The sequence below is a fragment of the Gobio gobio genome, assembly GCF_949357685.1.
Source record: "Gobio gobio genome assembly, chromosome: 23".
In the NCBI taxonomy this organism is placed as follows: Eukaryota; Metazoa; Chordata; class Actinopteri; order Cypriniformes; family Gobionidae; genus Gobio; species Gobio gobio.
The window spans coordinates 27,742,195-27,761,872 of NC_137119.1; the positions used below are offsets into that span (position 1 = coordinate 27,742,195).

General features: G+C 37.4%; 1 protein-coding gene across 1 annotated transcript; it reads left to right on the forward strand.

Annotated features, from left to right (window-relative positions):
• Positions 1 to 5,113: 5,113 nt before the first annotated feature.
• pex2 (peroxisomal biogenesis factor 2) lies at positions 5,114 to 19,401 on the forward strand. The gene is made up of 2 exons (XM_079805847.1): positions 5,114 to 5,286; positions 17,053 to 19,401. The coding sequence occupies exons 1-2, from the start codon at positions 5,283 to 5,285 to the stop codon at positions 17,988 to 17,990; spliced, it is 942 nt and encodes a 313-aa protein (XP_079661973.1). The 5' UTR covers positions 5,114 to 5,282; the 3' UTR covers positions 17,991 to 19,401.
• Positions 19,402 to 19,678: the final 277 nt, after the last annotated feature.

A 19,678-nucleotide genomic window follows, 5' to 3' on the forward strand; every position in this document is an offset into this window, starting at 1 on the left:
ATGCACTTAGTATCCTGTACTTGAATAATGCTGTCTCGGCTCCTCAGCGCAATTTATTCTAACTAATGACCATCAAGAGCCCATAAATCAGCATTAGGTTCCTTTAAACTGAGCTGGTGACTCGGGCAGAGCATAGATAGAGACCGCCGTCTGATGCCTAACCTTGTATTGGCACCTCTATTGATTTTAATTAGTCTAATTAGTTCATTATTTCAGAAATCAAACGGAGCATTCATTACGCAGAGCTTTACCGCAGTGACATAGCATTACAGACGAATATGGTAATGAAACTGATCAATTATCACTCAAAAGGAAGTCATTAACAACCGAATTAACATAACCTCCAATAGTGACCTGGCAGACCCTTCCCCGAGCAGCCAGTCATCACTCCTGCCGATGCTGCTTGACGGGCTCGGTTTACTGCGGGTGTTGCCTGGAGGAGCTTCAATTAGTGCACACACCAGGCTACAGTGCTTTCACAAACTCACCTCTTCCAGCCTGAGCCCCTCTGCCGGTCCTTCCTCCCTTCTGTTTATCATCCAGCAAAACACACTGAGAAAAGGAAGCAGAGGGTTATTATCCTCTAACACCACAACAGGGTTGCGCTGAAGCGGGCACACCGACTCTTGTTACGACCGATGCCGCCCCATGGGCACAGCTGGCGCAGAGGCCGACTTGTCACGGCTAAAGGTACAGCAGCAGGATCTTGGCATGAGAATGTTGTACACAGGAGACTATGGTGAACCTGCCAAGAACAAACCCCACACAGCAAAGGCATTTTAGATCACTGGTTCTCAAGTGGGTTTTCATGTCAGGTAGCAAAATGTATATTATCAAACACAAAAATTACGTTATACAATACTATTATTTAAATTTAAATTTATTATTTAAATCGAATAAAAAATAGATTAAAATATATAAAATTAAACAATTATAAAAGTTAATAAATTAAAAAATTAAATAATACAATTACATAAAAAAATGATTACATTTAAATAATAATACATATTAAATTAATAAACTAATAAATATTTTTTTTACGTTTAAGATTACGTTTAAAAATTATATATATATATATATATATATATATATATATATATATATATATATATATATATATATATATATATATATATTTAATTGTATTTATTTTTTTAATTTATTATTAATTTTTTTTTTTTTTTAATTGTATGTAATCTTATCATTTTATTTTAATTTAATTTATAAAGTATTTAATGTATTATTTATTATAATTTAAATGTAATAAAAAATGTAATGTAATTTTATTTTTAATTTATTAAGTATTTATAATCGTTTATTTTGTATATTTTTCATCTAATTTATATATATATATATATATATATATATATATATATATATATATATATATATATATATATATATATATATATATATATATATATATATATATATATATATATATATATATATATATATATATACACAAGAACTGCAGAGGCCCATGCAGTGAGGAAGTGTGGAAGAGACACAGTGCCTGTTTGTCAAATTTAATTGGAGACATAGAAAAAAAAAAAAATTCTAGCATAATTTTCTAGCATAATTTGATATGCTAAATATGTACAATCATCTGGTTAGTTGCATTTTTCTATTTGCATTTTGTTTTTCCTGGTGTCTGCAATCAGAACAGACATATTTTTTCACTAGGCCTGCTATACAGGCAGTAGTTATACTAACCTTCTACAACACCTCACCGTCGTTCTGCATTCACACATGATGTGATAAACGGGGAAGGGAGATGAAGAGGAGGAGGAGGCATATTATGCAGATCAAAGGCAGGACTGTGGAGAGAAGAGCGGTTTGATTAGAAAGAGGTATTGGAGGTGCTCAGGATGGAGAGGAGGAGGGGGCCGGGTCTCGTCGACCGCGGCCTGAGGGGCCCAGAGGAGCCACGAGGTCAAGTCGAACCCACTGAGTCGCATCAGTGTGGCAGGGCTGGAAATGAGTCCCATGCCGGCATACTGGATCAAAGCCCGACTCCGTTGATCCCTCATGCCCAAAGGCCACCAGTCAAGGTGAAGCCAGAATTAAAAAATCCTGAGCTCAAGGGCGGAAAATGAGTTTTGAAAAATGAATGAGGGACTGTCCCATGACTTTGGGGTGAGGGAGAAAATGGAAAGCAAGCAACTGAGTGAGCGAGAGAACGAGGCAAGGGAATATAGGCATGTGACTCACATCCAGGCCGAGCATGTGTTGAGCGCGATGGATCACTTATGTGAGGGGTCTAATGTCGGTTTTCAGCTCCTGGATCTCAGCTCGCAGACAGCTACTGTCCTCCTCCAGGCATGTCCGCTGATGGTCCAAATCCTGCCGAAATCACAAAGGCAACATCTCCAACCCCTCCACACTGCTGCAAATCCAATCTGTCAAAACGAACACTTTAGCTTGAGCTTTGATATAAGCTTCGGAACATCTGCTCCAGGTTGGATGGAGGAGACCTTTCGGCCATAAGCTAAGCTTATCATAAGGTTGCTGTGGTTGATTAAGCTTAGGTATGCTGCGTGCTGATAAAACACAACAACATGGCTATAAATTCAAGTAATTACAAGAGCTCATATGGATAAATCTAATACTATTTCAAACACACACACACTATGTGCGTTTTAAACTACAACCGTTTGGATTTGGAATATTCCTTTTAATCATGTCTACACGTAAAGCAGCTGTACTTTGAAAAGCCCATTACTTTAAAACAATTACAAACCTACGAAATGGGTTAATAAATCTGGATATATATTGCAACCATTCAATCAGTGCATTTGGAGTTCATATTACCAGTTCAAAGCATTCTTTACATTGCATGAGGCAAATAAGCAGCTTTTAATGCTCTGAATCTATTCAATTGCCAATTATGTACATTAGAACAATGGTTACTGCAGTCAAGGGACAACAGCATAATATGCCTCTGGGACAGCAGAGATGGAGTCTTCAATCTAATTCTGCTGATTCTTGAAAACATAGACGAATAGAAATGGAGTTCATATGCTACTCCAGCATCAATATTGTGTGGTCTAGCTAATGAACTCCTCTGTAAACTGAGAAGCGTGCACTGTTCTCTGCATTTTAGAGGTCATTTGCTGTGATAACAGCTAATATTGACTTCAGTCTAAATATTAGCCAAATGCATGTTATTTGTTGCATGAGACATAAGCTAAAGGCATAATTTATAACCCACCAACATTTAACCTAAATTATCAATCTCACCTCTGTTAGAGAGAATGGCTTTAAACTGGGTTAGTTTCAGTGGCATCAATGACCATACAGGGAGGTGAATAATTTACAATACATACTGATGAATTATTAAAATATCTATTAGCGGCGCACATACTAAATAGCAGTTAGGAAGGCAATGCGAATGTTCACCTAGAGAGTTACAGATCATGTTGTCCCTGTTATATCAGAAATGATTAGTAATCTTAATGTGAACTTGAATCGTCTCTTCTGGGAAATGCTAGCTGTCACTAATTGCTACACATACAAGTATAACATGGATGAAGATATGAATTGTTGAATCTGAACTTTTAACAGTTAGCCTTCAACAATAAACACAATATGTGAATCAATAAAGGTAGAATAATCTAAAGGTTTCAAATGATTATCTTCATGAAAACCTACACCTTGAGTACATTGGAAAGGACATTTGAGAGTGTGAAAAATGTCTTGAGTGTAAAAAATATATTGTACCTACACAATAGATATCTTTAAGAAATACCTTGTGCACACAATAGTGTGCATACTTCCAGATACATCTCTTGAACTTCTAGCCTCGAAGTGTGCAAGACTGTTGTAGTTCAAGTTCCTCTTTGTACTCCTGATTTTTTTAACAAGGACATTAAGCCATCAAGAGGGATTGAGAAAAAAACGACATTTGAGGGATAGTTCACGAAAAAATTAAAGTTCAGTCATCAAGTACTTACCCTCATGTTCCATCATGTTCGAAATGTTTTCTTCTGTGAAACACAAAAGGAGTTGTTATAAAGAAACACTCAAAAAGAGTATAATTGAATGGTGACTGAGGCTGCCAGTGCCTAACAATCTGTGTTCCACAAAAGTAATAACGGTTAGGAACAACGTGCGGGTGAGAAATGAAAGAAAAATAAATTGGGGGGTAAACCAACACCTTAACTTTTTGAATTGTAAGTAGGGGGTTTGGAGTTTTAATCTGCCAAAGAATATAATAAATGATGCATTATTGCTTAATATTTATAGTAATAAACAATCATTTCTGTTGCATGTCAACAAAAGAATATTACCAATGTTGCTTGCCGTCACAGAAAAAAAAAACATATAAGTTTGGTGATCCACTAATATATAATTTATCTCACTACATTTCGCTATCTTTGTCGGGACTCTCCATAGGCGTGATGATTTGTATACTGTACAAACTGTATTTTCTATCCCCTCTACCCCTAAACCTAAACCATCCCATTACACAAAACTTTCTGCATTGTTGCATTTTCAAAAATCACCATTTAGTATGTTTATTAATCAATTTCCCTTGTGATGTAGGTGATCTTTACTGTCCTTGTGGGGACTATGTAATAAATAGAACTGTACAGATACACACACACACACACACACACACACACACACACACACACACACACACACACACACACACACACACACACACACAAACACACACATTCAAGTAACAAAAAAGGCATTTCAGTAAATAAACAAGTAAAAAAAACAGTAAACATTACAAAAACTAAGCACGTGGGGAGATAATTTACCAAAACAGTCGCTATTCTACGATGCTACAATGTTTTCCCAAGCAAAATCAAATGTAAAGACTAAAGCAAATGCTTTAAATTTATGTAAACCCTTGTTATTATGGCGTATGAATGCTAGTTTATGAGCATGTCCCATCTTTTACTGCCTTCTCTTCTTCAGCTGCAAACAGTCTCCCTGTCTGCACGCCTGCTGATCAACAGAGCCCGCCCCTGCTTGATAGCGATTGGTTATAGTGTAGAATAACGCTTTCGATTTTGATTGGACGGGTCACTGTCAGACGCAAACGCATGAAGATTTTGCGTGAAGCTACGCCTCTCCCACATGCATAGCACGATGCGATTCATGTTTGCCTCGCTCAATCAGATATTGCGATTGGATGCATGTGATCAAGGGTGCAGAGAAAATGCAATTTGCAATTGGCTCATGTGCTTCAAGGAGGGGTTAATCGAGATAACCCGGAAAAGAAGGAAGAACAGCGCCTCAGTTCCGAGTCCGTCAGTCTTATCATGGGTAATTATACTCAATTTATTTGCTCTAGTCAAATCTCACTAAACCAGACATTGCGACAACACATTCTATATCAAGTTGCATTTAGTGTTGTGCAGAACAGGGCATTGTTTCCTCTCCTGACAGTCTAATATTAGTTTCGTGCGTGTTATTAATGCAATGTACACGGTCGACATAAAAAAAAACGATACTATAGTAATTTAGTTTTTTATTGTTTATGTTAACATCCTTAAAATCGAGTTGCATCAAATCTCATCACGTTTGGTTTCAGCATTTTAAATGGCTTCATAACAATAACAACAACAATACTATTAGCCTACTAAGTAACAACGCTAACGTTACTTAGTATGGATTTTTTTTTTTACCTATTATGACAAACTGTGATACTGATGTTATAACTAATAGTTACTGTTTTACATAATTTATTAAATCCTCAAACACCACAACCTCACTGATAATTTTGTGTTTCTAGTCATTTCCAGTTAATTTATTTAGGGTCTTGACCAGATGTGTTGATGTCAGAGAGGGGAGTTTTTAACGTTGTAATTAGTTTGTGCATTTTCAACGATTTCACCCATTCATGTCTATTTGCGCACCTGTTAGGCAGACATTATAGTACCAATGTTTACATTTGCATTTTTGCACTGTACTTCTAAATGTAATATGCAACCACTTTCCACTGCACTTTACACTTTTTTTTCCGGATAGCTCTGTCCATAATTTATTGCACTACCCTAATCCACTGCTATTCCTCATATTAGCCTAACATATTATTGTATACCTCTATCTGTAAAATTCTGATTATAGTAATAGCCATCTGTATATTGTATTCATAGTACATATTCACCTGTAAATTCTTTTTATAGTAATAGCCATCTGTATATTTATTCACTGTACATATTCACCTGTAAATTCAGTTCTGTTTATAGTAATAACGTCTCTCTATTTATACATATTTATACATATTCAGTACATATCCATGTCCTGCACTTACGCATCCATTGTATATCCTGCACTTGCTGCTATTGCACTTCTGGTTAGACCTAAACTGCATTTCGTTGCCTTGTACTTGTACTTGTGTAATGACAATAAAGTTGAATCTAATCTAATCTAATTATCTTGTTGACAGCATGATAAGCCAATCACAACGTGGCTTTTTGTCTGTAGTTTCTATTTACTTTTCTTTTCTTTTTACTTGGCACCACTGTCATCATGGATAATACAGTTTTTCTGAACTACTAAAACTATTTCTCGAAACCATCACCCACTTTCTGAAAACCTTAAACACAAAACAAAATCTTCAAACTAAATCAACATCTGACTCTTCTGTCAAAATCAAACAATTGCCTCAAAACCACTTGATCCGTGCTCAAAATCAAATAATGCTTTCAGATCATACGCACAGCCAGTCAAAATATAAACACAGATCATTCGTTAGACACTACATAAAAAAATGGAATACACAGCATCCAAAGGATGCAGTTACAGAAAAAAGTGTGATTCTTTCTTTCCCACGTCTTTGTGTTGGTTCCAGCCTGAGGACTTTGTCCGCATCACAGGCAATGCCGTCTCTTGCCCGGCAAAGGGAAAAACCCTCTAGTGTGTCAGATCCTGTCTTGACAACGCTGTCCACACCTTGCTCTTCCTCCTCTTACACATACTCATCCTCCTCTTACACATACTCATCCTCCTCTCAGATTGTTTCCATATTGTTCGTATCAACATTTGGTGCACCTGTGCTGACTCTGAACTGAACTGGCTTATATCTTTAGAAATAAGTGTGAGCAATTTTGAGTCGTTGTGTGTAAACAGTGACATCTGTATTTTAATTTAACTTTTGCCTGCCTGTGTTTAGGATTTTGCAAGTCCATTACAGTGCAAAGTGTGTTTTAGTGAGTGAGAGTGCATGAGATTTGCAAACGGTGTCTAACTGCCTGAATTTGTTTAAGGTTTTACAGACAGAGTGATTTATTTGACAAATTGTTTTAGGCTATTGAGAATTTGATTCAGAGAATGCGGTTTAGTGTTTTAGCAATTCAGAAAAACTGTAGGCCTAATGATAATAATACTTAGGCTATAAGCAGCAATTATCGGGGCCAAGCACAAAAAGGAACAATGTGACATGCAAGCATGACTGGGAGCTTCAGAAAAACAGCGACAATAAGTAATTAAAGATGTTTTTAGAATATTTTAGTCAAAATGGCTGAAAAATCTCAAATGCAATCACTGTAATATGATTAAATTGCTTATCATTTTTGACCAATAGGTAGCGCTGTTATCAAATTATTATGGTGTGGTCAGTATGAGGTGACAATGACACAAAAAAAAGTTTGGTGTCAGAATGCCAAAGCGTTGTAGGGTTACAACCTAAGAATACGCTTCGCATCACGCCAACAAATTTGTTAATGCGTTACTTGAGAATAGTTCGGTATATCAAAAAGCTTTTGATGACTTTTTACCAGCATGGTCTGACGATGATATGAGCCAATTTTGGTGAAAATCAGACTAAACGGTCTAGTAGGAGTTCATAAAAGTAGGTTTTCAAAGAAATTCAAAATGGCGGATAGCAAATTCGAGCAAATAATTGTTATCATTGTTCTCAGCATGACCCAAGGAATCTATCAAGACCAGTTTCATTCAAATAGGCTACGATACGCAATACTCCATTTTAGGGCAAAATTAAAAAAATGGCCAACGCCCACAATAATCAGTATGGGAAAATTGAGTATGATTTGACTCAGCTTGACGCACCGATTTATGATTATTGGGCAAACCATTCAGAAGTTATAGGCAATTTTTCTTATCTCCTGACCAGTAGGTGATGCTGTGCCGAAATTCTGCATGTAGCCTCAGGTCGTGATTGGGATGACATGTACCAAGTCTGGTCTGAATACTCTAAAACGCTGCGGAGAAATAGCCTCGCCAATTTGGCATGTTCTTCATTAAATTCGTTCGCATGTTATTCGAGAACGGTTGGGTTTATCAATAAGCTTTTGAAAACTTTTTGACAATATGGTCTGGGGCCGTATTCACGAAACATCTTAAGGCTAAAAGTAGCTCCTAACTTGCCGATTTAGGAGAATTAAAAAAATTTATGGGCGTGCCAGTCTTAATTTTAGGACTCCTCTAAATTTTTGCTCTAAAAGTATTTCACAAAGCATTTAGCACTAAAACCAACTCCCAAATCTGTGAAACGTTAGGAGTAGTCAAGAGTTTTATACTATTTTCATATTTTTATTCTTAGAATTGTATTACTATGTTCTTGTTGTATTTGTATTGTATATTTGCAATGGAAGCTTCAGCACCTAGAAAAGTTCCTTGTGTGTGCAAGCACACTTGGCAATAAAGCTCTTTCTGGTTCTGATTCTTCTTCTGATTCTTCTTCTGAGGACTCCTAAGTCACTAAGACCAAATCACAAACAGTGGATGTTGCTGCAATCCGCCTGAGCAATCTGCTAAAAGACCCTGTACACCATTAAGGAGATGATTGGTGCTGAACCTTTGCTTCATAAGTGCAATACAATATTTTGATTTATAGATTTTAATCTATGATAAAATGCCAAAAATAAATCTCTAATAAATAAATAACATCCGATTACCTGTGGCAGTTGTTTTCACGAGTTCACACTTACAAATTATTTAATAGAGTAAAATAATATAATAAGCACATTTATCATGCTAATCGAGGGCTCTGAGCTCGGAATTTAGCCCAAACTCAGAGTTCTGCCCCGTATCGCCAACTGAGAGTGAGGAGTCAGGGTGGCTGAGGGATGCAGAAAACTGTCGAGTTAACTAGGGGTGAGTCGGCTCTCAGTTTGAACATGCTCCTCACAAACTTTGTTTATAATACATCATTTTTGCTTGAATTCTGCAATCTCTCGAAATGCAGACATGTAAGAGGCTGACAATTAGCTGAACATATACTAGTTTAATTAGTGACACGTGGCCTACATTTTAAAATCTTTATTTGAATATGGCAACTTTATTTAAAAACTTTTCCAACATGAAAGCTCATTCTATCTCATTCTATCAGCCAATCGCCGTGGGTGTAGTTTGTAAGCGTGATGACATCGTCCATAGCAACGAGGTCAACCCACACATTTACTCTTAGCTTAAAACTTCTCTCTATTGCTTAGTAAAAGTTGGTCTCAGCAGTTTTGTGAATAGGTTTTAAGAGAAAACTCGGTAACACTTTATAATAACTCACACTATGAATCATTCGTTAAGCATTAGTAAATAGTTAATTCATCATTTATAAAGCATTTTCCCTACATTAATAGACATTAGTGAGCAGTTTATAAATACAGCTGTAAATGCTTTATTCTTGTTTTATAAGCATATCTATAATGTGTTTAATAATTGTATTTTCGTACTTTATTAATGATCAATTTGTAATTTCTAAATTAAGAATTACATTCTCTAAATGATCATTCATGGTTCATAACACTGACAACTGGTTTTAAATAATTGTAAATGATTAAATGATCAGTCCTCACTTTAGATGAGCTGACAAAAAGTTACTAAATGTTTTATAACTACATGAATTACAGTAGGAATGCGTGTTAACACGTATTTAACACAGAGTAACTATTACTATATGTCTAAATAATAAAATGTATATATTATGTACATTTAAATAGTTTATTATTCATTTACTTACACCTTCTAAATGATCTTATGAACCACTGACAAATCCTAAATAACTGGTTCGTAAATAATGTAATACTTAATTTAGAAATGATAAATTGGTAATGAATAAAGTATGAAAATACAATTATTAAACACATTATAGATATGCTTATAAATCAAGAACAAAGCATTTACAGCTGTATTTATAAATTGCTTAGTAATGTCTATTAATGCTTTATAAATGATGAATTGACTATTTACTAAAGCTTAAAGGAACACTCCACTTTTTTTGAAAATAGGCTCATTTTACAAGTCTATAATATCATTGCGCCGCTGCAGCCATGGTACGGCCGCGAAGATCCGCGACTATTACGCAGGAATGAGAAAGTAGTTCCCAGCCATATAGGTGTAGAAAATTGCAACTTTTCATTTTCAGTTTGTCTTAGCACACGATGTATCTGTAGAAGAGTCACGTTTTAAATAGGAAAAATATTGAAAGTGTCTTTGGTCATTTTTTGAATGAGATGCTAATGGACTGATCAGAATCAATGATGTATGCTAAGCTATGCTTAAAGTGCTACCGCCAGATACAAAGATCGGCTGATTGGATTCAAAAACGGTAAAACTCAACTATTTAACTCTAGGGGACTTGTAAAATGAGCCTATTTTCAAAAAAAGTGAAGTGTTCCTTTAACTAATGATTCATAGCGTGCAGTTATTATAAAGTGTTACCGAAAACTCTAAGAACTTTGTATGCCATTTAGGAGAACTCTTAGTAGTACGATTTAAAAAAAAATGTGAATACGGCCCCTGAAGATGATCTGATAAATCGGACATTTAAAAAAAGTTGTTTGAAAAAGTCAAGGTTTTTTTGGCGGGAAAATTTTCATGATGGAAAATGGCATCATAGAGTTCAGTCAAATCATCTTGAGCCAAGGAATCAGGATTTGTACAAAAAAAAATTCTAGCCCTTATGGTTCAAATGTTATTAGCATAAATGTAAGTGAAATTTTGGACAGTTGGTGTTGCTAGATGGATTGAGTTAGAGACTCCAAATTTGCTGTGGTGAATGTTGGACTGTTCTCTATCAGTTAAGTCTATAAAAGGAACACGCCGACTTTTTGGGACTTTAGCTTATTAACCGTACTATCCCCCAGAGTTAGATAAGTCCATACATACCATTCTCATCTCCGTGCGTGCCATAACTCTGTCTGATGCACCCACCGCTAGCCTAGCTTAGCACAAAGACTGGAGGTAAACGGCTTCATCTAGCCTACTGCTCTATAAGTGACAAAATAACGCCAACATTTTTCTATTTACAAGTTGTGATGTGTATAGTTACATTGTGTACTAAGGCAGATAAAAAATGAAAAGTTGCCGATATGGCTAGGAACTATACTCTCATTCCTGCGTAATAATCAAGGAACTTTGCTGCCGTACCATGGGAGCAGAGTCGCAATGATATTACGCAGCACCTGAAAATAGGCTAACTTCCGTCAACATAACTAATGTGACAACCTGCTTGCACAAAGAGCGTGCTGGGGACTCTTTTCAGGTGCTGCGTAATAGCATTGCGCCTGCTGCACCCATGGTATGGCAGCAAAGTTATTACGCAAGAATGAGAGTATAGTTTCTAGCCATATCGGTCGAGAAAATCGCAACTTTTCATTTTCCATCAATCTTAGTACACGATGTAACTATACACATCACATCATGTAAATAGAAAAATGTTGGCGTTATTTTGTCACTTATTGAGCAGTAGGCTAGCTGGAGCCGTTTACCTCCAGTCTTTGTGCTAAGCTAGGCTAGCAGTGGGTGCGTCAGAAAGAGTTCTGGCACGCACGGAGATGACAATGGTATGTATGGACTTATCTAACTCTGGGGGATACGGTGAATAAGCTAAAGTCCCAAAAAGTCGATGCTTGGCCCCTAATAATGATAAATAATCAACAATTTAAATGAGATCTAAATTAGGTATAACAAGAGTAACAATGACTTTTAAGTGTATAATATGAAATTATGGTTCTCTCGTACAATGTTTGTATGAAGTTTTAGTGTGATCAGAAATGGCGTCATGGTCCAGAATTAGGACAGCTGATTGCTGTGGATTTGATTGAGCTGTAAGTGGCCCATAGCACACTTAACATAATGAATGGAGTTAAAGTCAGACTGCAGTATGATCTCAGCCCAGGTCAAAAGGTTGCCTATAGATTTGTGCCAGTGTTGCATTTAAACGGATTAAGATTTAAAACGCAGACTATTATTGTTAAGTTGTTTTGCAAATGTGTTTGCAACTGAGCTTGAGTCTTTCTTCCATTTGTGGGTAAAATGTTTACCATGGTGCTGCTTCTATGTAAACAGGAAGCATTTTAATATTACATTACATGACCACGCTAAGCCAAATCTGGACGAGGGTGAGAAGTTAAACAATTCTCGTACATAAACATGATTTTTTATGATGTTGTGACATGGAATAAGGATTGTGTGTTTGCTGTAGCTGTTTTTTTTGTTTGTTTTTAAATAGAAGATCATGGTTATTGTAAGATTAAACAATTTTTTTAATGCAAATGCATCATCTCATAAAGGTGATGAAAAATTGCAGGACAAATGTATTGAAGCGAAGATCCTTTATGTGGACACAGCAAAGCCAGACCGCTCTCTGTGCACCATAATATGCATCTTCACAATTTTCTAATTTATTAACTGTTCTCTTCAGTTGTTCCTGCTGCCTCAGCCTTTAAATGTTTCATGAGTTTTTAAGCTGTTTTTTCTGCCTAACTCTATACTTACGGCTTTAAATCTTCCACCTTCATGCTCGCAAAATCAATTAATTCTTTTAAATAATTTACATTCTGTGCAAACTAGATTTGGCAAAGCATATCTTTGTGTCAGACCTATAGCTGCTTTAAAAGAAATTTCTTAGACATTAAGTTGTGTTAGATTGTGGCTCTTGCGATTCATTGGTAATTAGAGAAATGGGTCAGTCTGATGAGACATTAGGACCAGACCTTGAACCCCAAGTGCTTTTGCAGACATTCATATTTTATGATACAGACGTAGAACAATTAGAACAGTCACAGGATGGGTATTTTAGCCTGGGTCCTGTAATCCCATTTCAGGATGACATCACCTTTAAAATTCAGAAACTGACATACTCATCAGTGATCATAATACAACAGATACTTCTGGGACAGAGTTAAAAGTTGAATGCTTGGCTAATTCTTCTGCCAGCTGAAAATGGCGCCAGAGCTCTGTAACCTTAATCGCACAAATGATTATATAAAGGAGGGTGAAGGTTTAAGACGGGGTTTTGACACCTCATCTGCCACTGGAAACACAAAGTGACAACTAGCTTTTTTAAGTTTAAAACGTTAGGCGAAGGATAATAAAACCCCATTGACATGTGATTTCATTTTTATAAAAAAGCACCAAAAAAAGTGTGTATGTGTAATATTTCAGTGCCTTTTATAAAAATGCAATCACATGTCAAAGGGGTTTTATTCTTTGCTTAATGTTTTAAACTTTATAAAGTTTGGGGTTGGTAAGACAATATTTGTAAAGAAATGAATAGTTTTATTGTATTGTATTGTATTATTGTATTACAAAGATGCATTATGCAAGATGAAAGTAAAGACATTTATTATAATGCTACGAAAAAACTTCAACAATGATAAGAAATGTTTCTTAATTCAGCATAATAAAATGATAACTGGAATATGAAATTTGGCTTTGTCATCACAGGGATAAATTACATTTTAAAATATATTAAAATAAAAAAGGTATTTTAAATTGTAATAACAATTCACATCACAATATTACTGTTTTTACTGTATTTTTATTAGGGCTGAGCGATTAATTACATTTGCGATAATATCGTGATATGATAAAACAAGATTTTTTTTAACCGACTCTGGTCACGTGGCGGGAGAGTAAAGCAGTCTGTCGAGGAAGCATCAACTTGGCAAGCTACGCATATTGGCCTGGCCTACAGCAAAGAACAGTTTTTGTTTAATCTATATAATATTGTGTTGGTCATACTATATACGTTGGTCTTTGTTGAGTAATACAAAAGATAAAGAGCTTAAAAAAATAATAATCACTAGTGCTGTCAAACGATTAAAATATTTAATCGCGATTAATCGCATTAATGCCATAGTTAACTCACAATTAATCACAATTAATCGCACATTTTTATTTATTCTAAATGTCCCTTGATTTCTTTTTGTCCCATTATTTTTTCTTATTTTAATGATCTTATCAACATAGAAAAGTGGATCGGCTTGCTTTGTTCAAATGTTTGTTTTATTGAAAACAACATTGGCATACTGTAGTGTTCGATTTCACACCAACATTCTCACTTGAAGCAGTCATTCACACTTGGAGCAAATAATCGCTCACACAATGTAACACTGTCCATCAATAAAAGGGTGAAAAAAAATACTTTGTTGCACAAACAGCCCCTTCAACAGCCCTTTCTAAGGGATCAAAACAGGGTGATACAAAATAAAATTACAAAGTGCACATGCAAGGTAAACTAGGACTCCGCCTATAGTGCAGTTAAACCAGGGGTCGCCAACTAGCGGACTCCGGTCCGAATCCGGACCGCGAAGCCTTTTGACGTAGGCTAATGAAACAGTTAACGTTGCAATGCTCACTGTTGCGTTCAGACCCAGACGCGCGGTCAAGCATGCAGGTGCACCGGACGCGAATGACGCGACATGCACGCCGCTTAATTCGCGCCGTAGAATGTCTATTTGCGTCTTTGCATTGACTTAAATCACTCGCGCAAAACGCTTCATTCGCGTCCGGTGTGAATGCACCATCAGAGCAGAAAGCAGCGCTCAAGACAAGCACTTTTAGTTGAAGACCCCTGAGTTAAACCATGGCATAATACGTTTCTCATTTCGGCGTCTCACGCTTGCCATCCACGTCTACTCTTTTAATGGCCCAAACAAGTGTGGGCAGCCGCAGCGTGCCTGATGTTTTGTTTCCGGTCTATCTACATCCGGAGTGGTGTTGTAGTTTTTCTAACGTTACTAGTTGCTGCAACAGCATGTGAAAAAACTACAAAGTTTGTTAGACCAAAAAGAACGTTAATCTCGCGATAAAAAAATTGACGCCGTTAAAATAGGTTTGCGTTAACGTCGTTAATAACGCGTTTAACTGACAGCACTAATAATCACATATTAAATTGCAATTGCAATATTGGTAAAAAAAATTAAATAAAATGGCAATTACAAAATTGTTCAGCCCTAATTTTGATCAAATAAATGCAGCTTTGGTGAGCATACAAGATTTTCAAAAAAATCTTACAGACAAATAATATAATATCATATCATATCATGTAATATAATAGTATGTTGCTTTTTGTTAATAAAGAAATATAAGGCCTAGATTCTTCTTTGCAAAGATGCACAGGCCACGTAACCACAGGTTTCCTAAAAATCTTCAGATTCCAAATTGTCCAGTCGCTGCAGGAATCTCATGGCCTACCGCCTTGTAATGCTAAGCCCAAGGTGACTCTGTGACCCAGCTTATCAGTTGCAGAACTGCAGGCCTGAGCCTCCAGTGGGCTGCCTCAGGAGAACATGTTTTATAGCCCGTGCCGGTGTCAGGCATTTGTCATTTAAGGATGCTTGTCAGGACCTTGACTTGGCTGATATAACCTTATATGCGTGTTCCCCATCCATTTTGCAGCCCGAAGATAGGCTCCATTTCCTAGAAAATTCCACTTATTTGTTGGAGTATGGTTGATTCCAAATTGTAAATAACATAGTGGGCATATTGCTGAAATATACAGCTAATGAAAAAATCTGTTTACTTATGGTGTCGTATTGTTCTTTCAGACTGATATTGTTTTAGCTATGCCGCATTCTCATTGGCTATTTGTCACAGACAGGGTTTTTTCTAGTGCACTGTAAACCGTTTATGAATCACTGCGCTCCATGTAGTCCAGGTCTTCTGATTACAATAGAGGTAAACACAGCCATTGATTACGAATTTGGCCGATTACATAAGAAGCATAGATTTTCAGCTCTCCGGTTAAAGCCCTGTACATTCAACTGCTTAATTTTTATAGGCAGTGCACATTGACAAAAGTGTCTAGTTGTTATATATTTGGCAAGTACTTTGAGTCTGAGAGAACATGTCAATAGTAATCCTGATATTGATAGCAGTCCTATAAGAGATGTTACTTGCCCGAGCTAACATCTATGTGATCCTCTAAATCATAATTACATTACTATTGACAGGCCCTTGACAATAGTCACATTACTATTGATAGGTTGCTGTCAATATTATGTTCCCAAATAAAACATATTCATTCATAACTTGTAAACTGCTCAATAAAAGCCTATGACGAGAACATGGAAAAGCAGTATCCCCAGAGTGGTCTGCCGCAATGATTTGTCTCACCTGGGCGAGTGTCGACGCGCAGTGAAGGTTTTCTTCCTTAGCTGAGAAACTATTGAGCTGGACACATTTGAAACATAATCAGTGGCCCAAAAGTGGTAGTTTTGACTGATTTTACACTATAAACGTAACTATAGTTTCTGACATCTGTTTAAAGCAGATAATTTTTCAACTGATTCATGAACATCTTGCACCTTTTTTATTGTCAGTTTCAGTTTAATTCTTAAATGGGTGAAGGTTTTAGCCACACAGATGAACCGAAAGTATTGAAAAAGACTTTACTTAAGATTTGGACATGTTTTCAACAGTTTTTATAAGCCAATTTATTGCAGATATTGTCCAAATCCAGTCCTAAGCTACGAGGTGGTCACCACAGCCCCTGGCTCTCGTTTTTTAACCATCGCGTTTAAAGAGATAAACTCAGCCCGATACAAACGCATTCCATGAAAAATTGCCAAACGTCACAGTTCTTAGATCCCTTATAAAAAGCCGTCGAAGTAAAGTAGTTCCACATAGCGGATGTTTACTGCCTTTTCCAAGCCTGTGCTGTTGGGATAATCTCCTGTGATGTGATTTGTCCTCAGACTGAATCTCGAGAGGGAACAGCGTAAGACCTCCTGTGCCTCTGCCCTGCACAGCTAAAAGGGAATTTAGGATGGGTTTTACATGTGAAAAGTGATTTCAAATCAAATGCAAAAATGCATAACCATTTGCTTCTTCTGCTTGTAGCTGCAGCTGGAGGTGACAAGCCTTTCGCCAAGGCCAGCCCAAGCCCTTTATCTCGGGTTTTGAGAATCAGTCAGCTGGATGCTTTTGAACTGGATGGTGCGCTGGAACAGCTTGTTTGGTCACAGTTCACCCAATGTTTCCAGCATTTCAAGCCTGGGCTTTTAACCCCTGTGGAGCCAGAACTCAAAGCCCTTCTCCAGCTCGTCCTGTGGAGGTTCACCATCTACTCCAACAGCGCCACCGTGGGCCAGTCACTGCTCAACATCCGGTACAAGAACACTCTGATCTCGGGGGAGAAGTACCGGCCCATGAGCCGGCCACAGAAGTTCTGGTTCGCTCTGCTGACAGTAGGTGAAAAGTGGTTGAGAGAACGCTCCAATAGCTTGTTCCTCAACCACCCTGCAGAGTCCAATGCACGCAAGGCCCGCAAGGTGCTCACCATCTTGACGGGCCTCACCAAAGTGGCCAGCCTGGTCAACTTCCTACTTTTCCTCCAAAGAGGAACCTTTCCGACCCTTACCGAACGGTTGCTGGGAGTGCAGCCCATCTTCAGTCGACCCCAGGGTCCACGAGACATCAACTTCCAGTTCTTGAACCGGGAGCTATTGTGGCACGGCTTTGCAGAGTTCCTCATCTTCCTGCTGCCTCTTGTAAACGTGTGGAAGCTGAAGGCCAGTGTCACCGCTCTGGTTTCCCCTCTGAACGACCTGAGGGGAACGAAGGGTTCGGATGAGACTTTCTGCACCGAGTGTGCCATCTGCGGGGAGTGGCCCACAATGCCCCATTCCATTGGCTGCAACCACGTGTTCTGCTACTACTGCCTTAAGAGCCAGACAATCGCTGATGTCTCCTTTACCTGCCCCAAATGTGCCGCCAAGGTGGGATTGATAGAGCCAGTCAGAATTCACACAGGAACGGAGTTGCAGCATCAGAGTTGAGACTTGAGATCGACTCAAACTGCAGTGTATCACAGAGATTGGTTGATGAAAGCATAGAGCTTGTGCCTTTTTCTGAAACGAGAGCATTTGTTGCCATGAAATATGCAGAAGTTTGTACAAAGAGACAAACTTAATGATGTAAAATTCTAAAACAACATCATTTGTGTCACTAATTTATTCGGCCTCATTAAAGTTTGATAGAAACTGTGTATCAGAGGTCCACTTTTCTGCATTCTTGGATTGAGCGCCGAGCAAATGAATAAACATCAAAACAAGCCTTTGCTCAACTGCCTGCACGATCCAATTCCCCTCATCCCCTATGAAGAGGGAAATTTGCACAAGATCAAGGAGAGGCCATGATAGCACCAGGGGGTAGTTGACTTGGATGCAGATTGACAGACATCCCATCATAATCTCCATGGCCCTTCTTAATACGCCAGTAAACTGTAACAAACCAGAGTAGAACCGATGCAAGTTTCGGGCATATTATGCTTTAAGCCTAATAATGACTGCAAAGATGGGTATTTATTCTGCTGTTAACTTTCTCCAGTGAGCCATGCCTCAGGCCAAACACATCCAGATGGACTCAGACCTGCTGGAAACTCGCACATCAGGTTTTTTTTTTTTCCCCTGACCACATTGCCGTAATTGCCCATTGTGAAGGCAATCAGTCACTTCTCTGGGCACGAGGGGTCTAGTGGTTTGCAAGATTTTGTCCTTTTTTTTGTAATCACTGCTCTCAAGTTTGCCGGGACAAAGAATTGAAAATTGGAACATGGCACACCGGTCTGCCCTCATGTGGGTTCATTGACATTGTTATGCGTATAGTCGAATACATAGGACCACCGAGAAGTGTAGCTCTCACTATAAGCAGAACTATCCAATTTACTTGTGCACTGGGTTAACAACGTTAAAAAGATATTTAATGTGCAACAGCGAATGTTTATACCCTTTGTTTTGTTTCAGAGGATTAAAGGAATTTGCCGCCACTGTTCTGGAAATGTTCAGTAATGGTTGCCAATTTACAATATACACAACATATGGTTCTGATTTTTTTCACATAGATAGGGAACATCTGTCCTTCAAAATACATCTGTTTAATGACATCAAAAGCAGCCAAATATAATCTAGTAAAACACTTTATACCAGAAACGATATTGTACATAGCCTTGGTGACATAATGTTCAACAACTAGGTTTACAGTTTTAAATAATTCGTTTAAAATTGTGGATGGGTGGATGGATTTTGGTTGATTGATTTTTTTCAGTGAGCCTGATTGAATTTCTGTGAATTGAATTTCATCAATTGTGGTATCGGTGTGTTAACATTGGCTCAATCAGAAATATGTTGAGTCAGTGGAAAAACTGTGTTTGTGTTGTTGGTCCAATTATACTTTATATTTTAAATTGTAGTAGCAGTTTTATTTTTCACTGTCACAAAAGAAAAAGAAAATGCATGAAAAACATAAATACATTAAACAAAATACGGAACACAGACACGTTTGACATTTGATCACATCACTTTATTAACAAGTCCATTCCAACACAGGATATTTGATGAAAATACCTTCTTTTAAATAAGGAAAACCACTCAATACATTCAAGAAGTCTTATGGGTGTATTTTACAAAGTTTTTCAAACACTTGAACATCTTCGCAGCGAGTTGAACGCAAAGAATTTTTAACATTT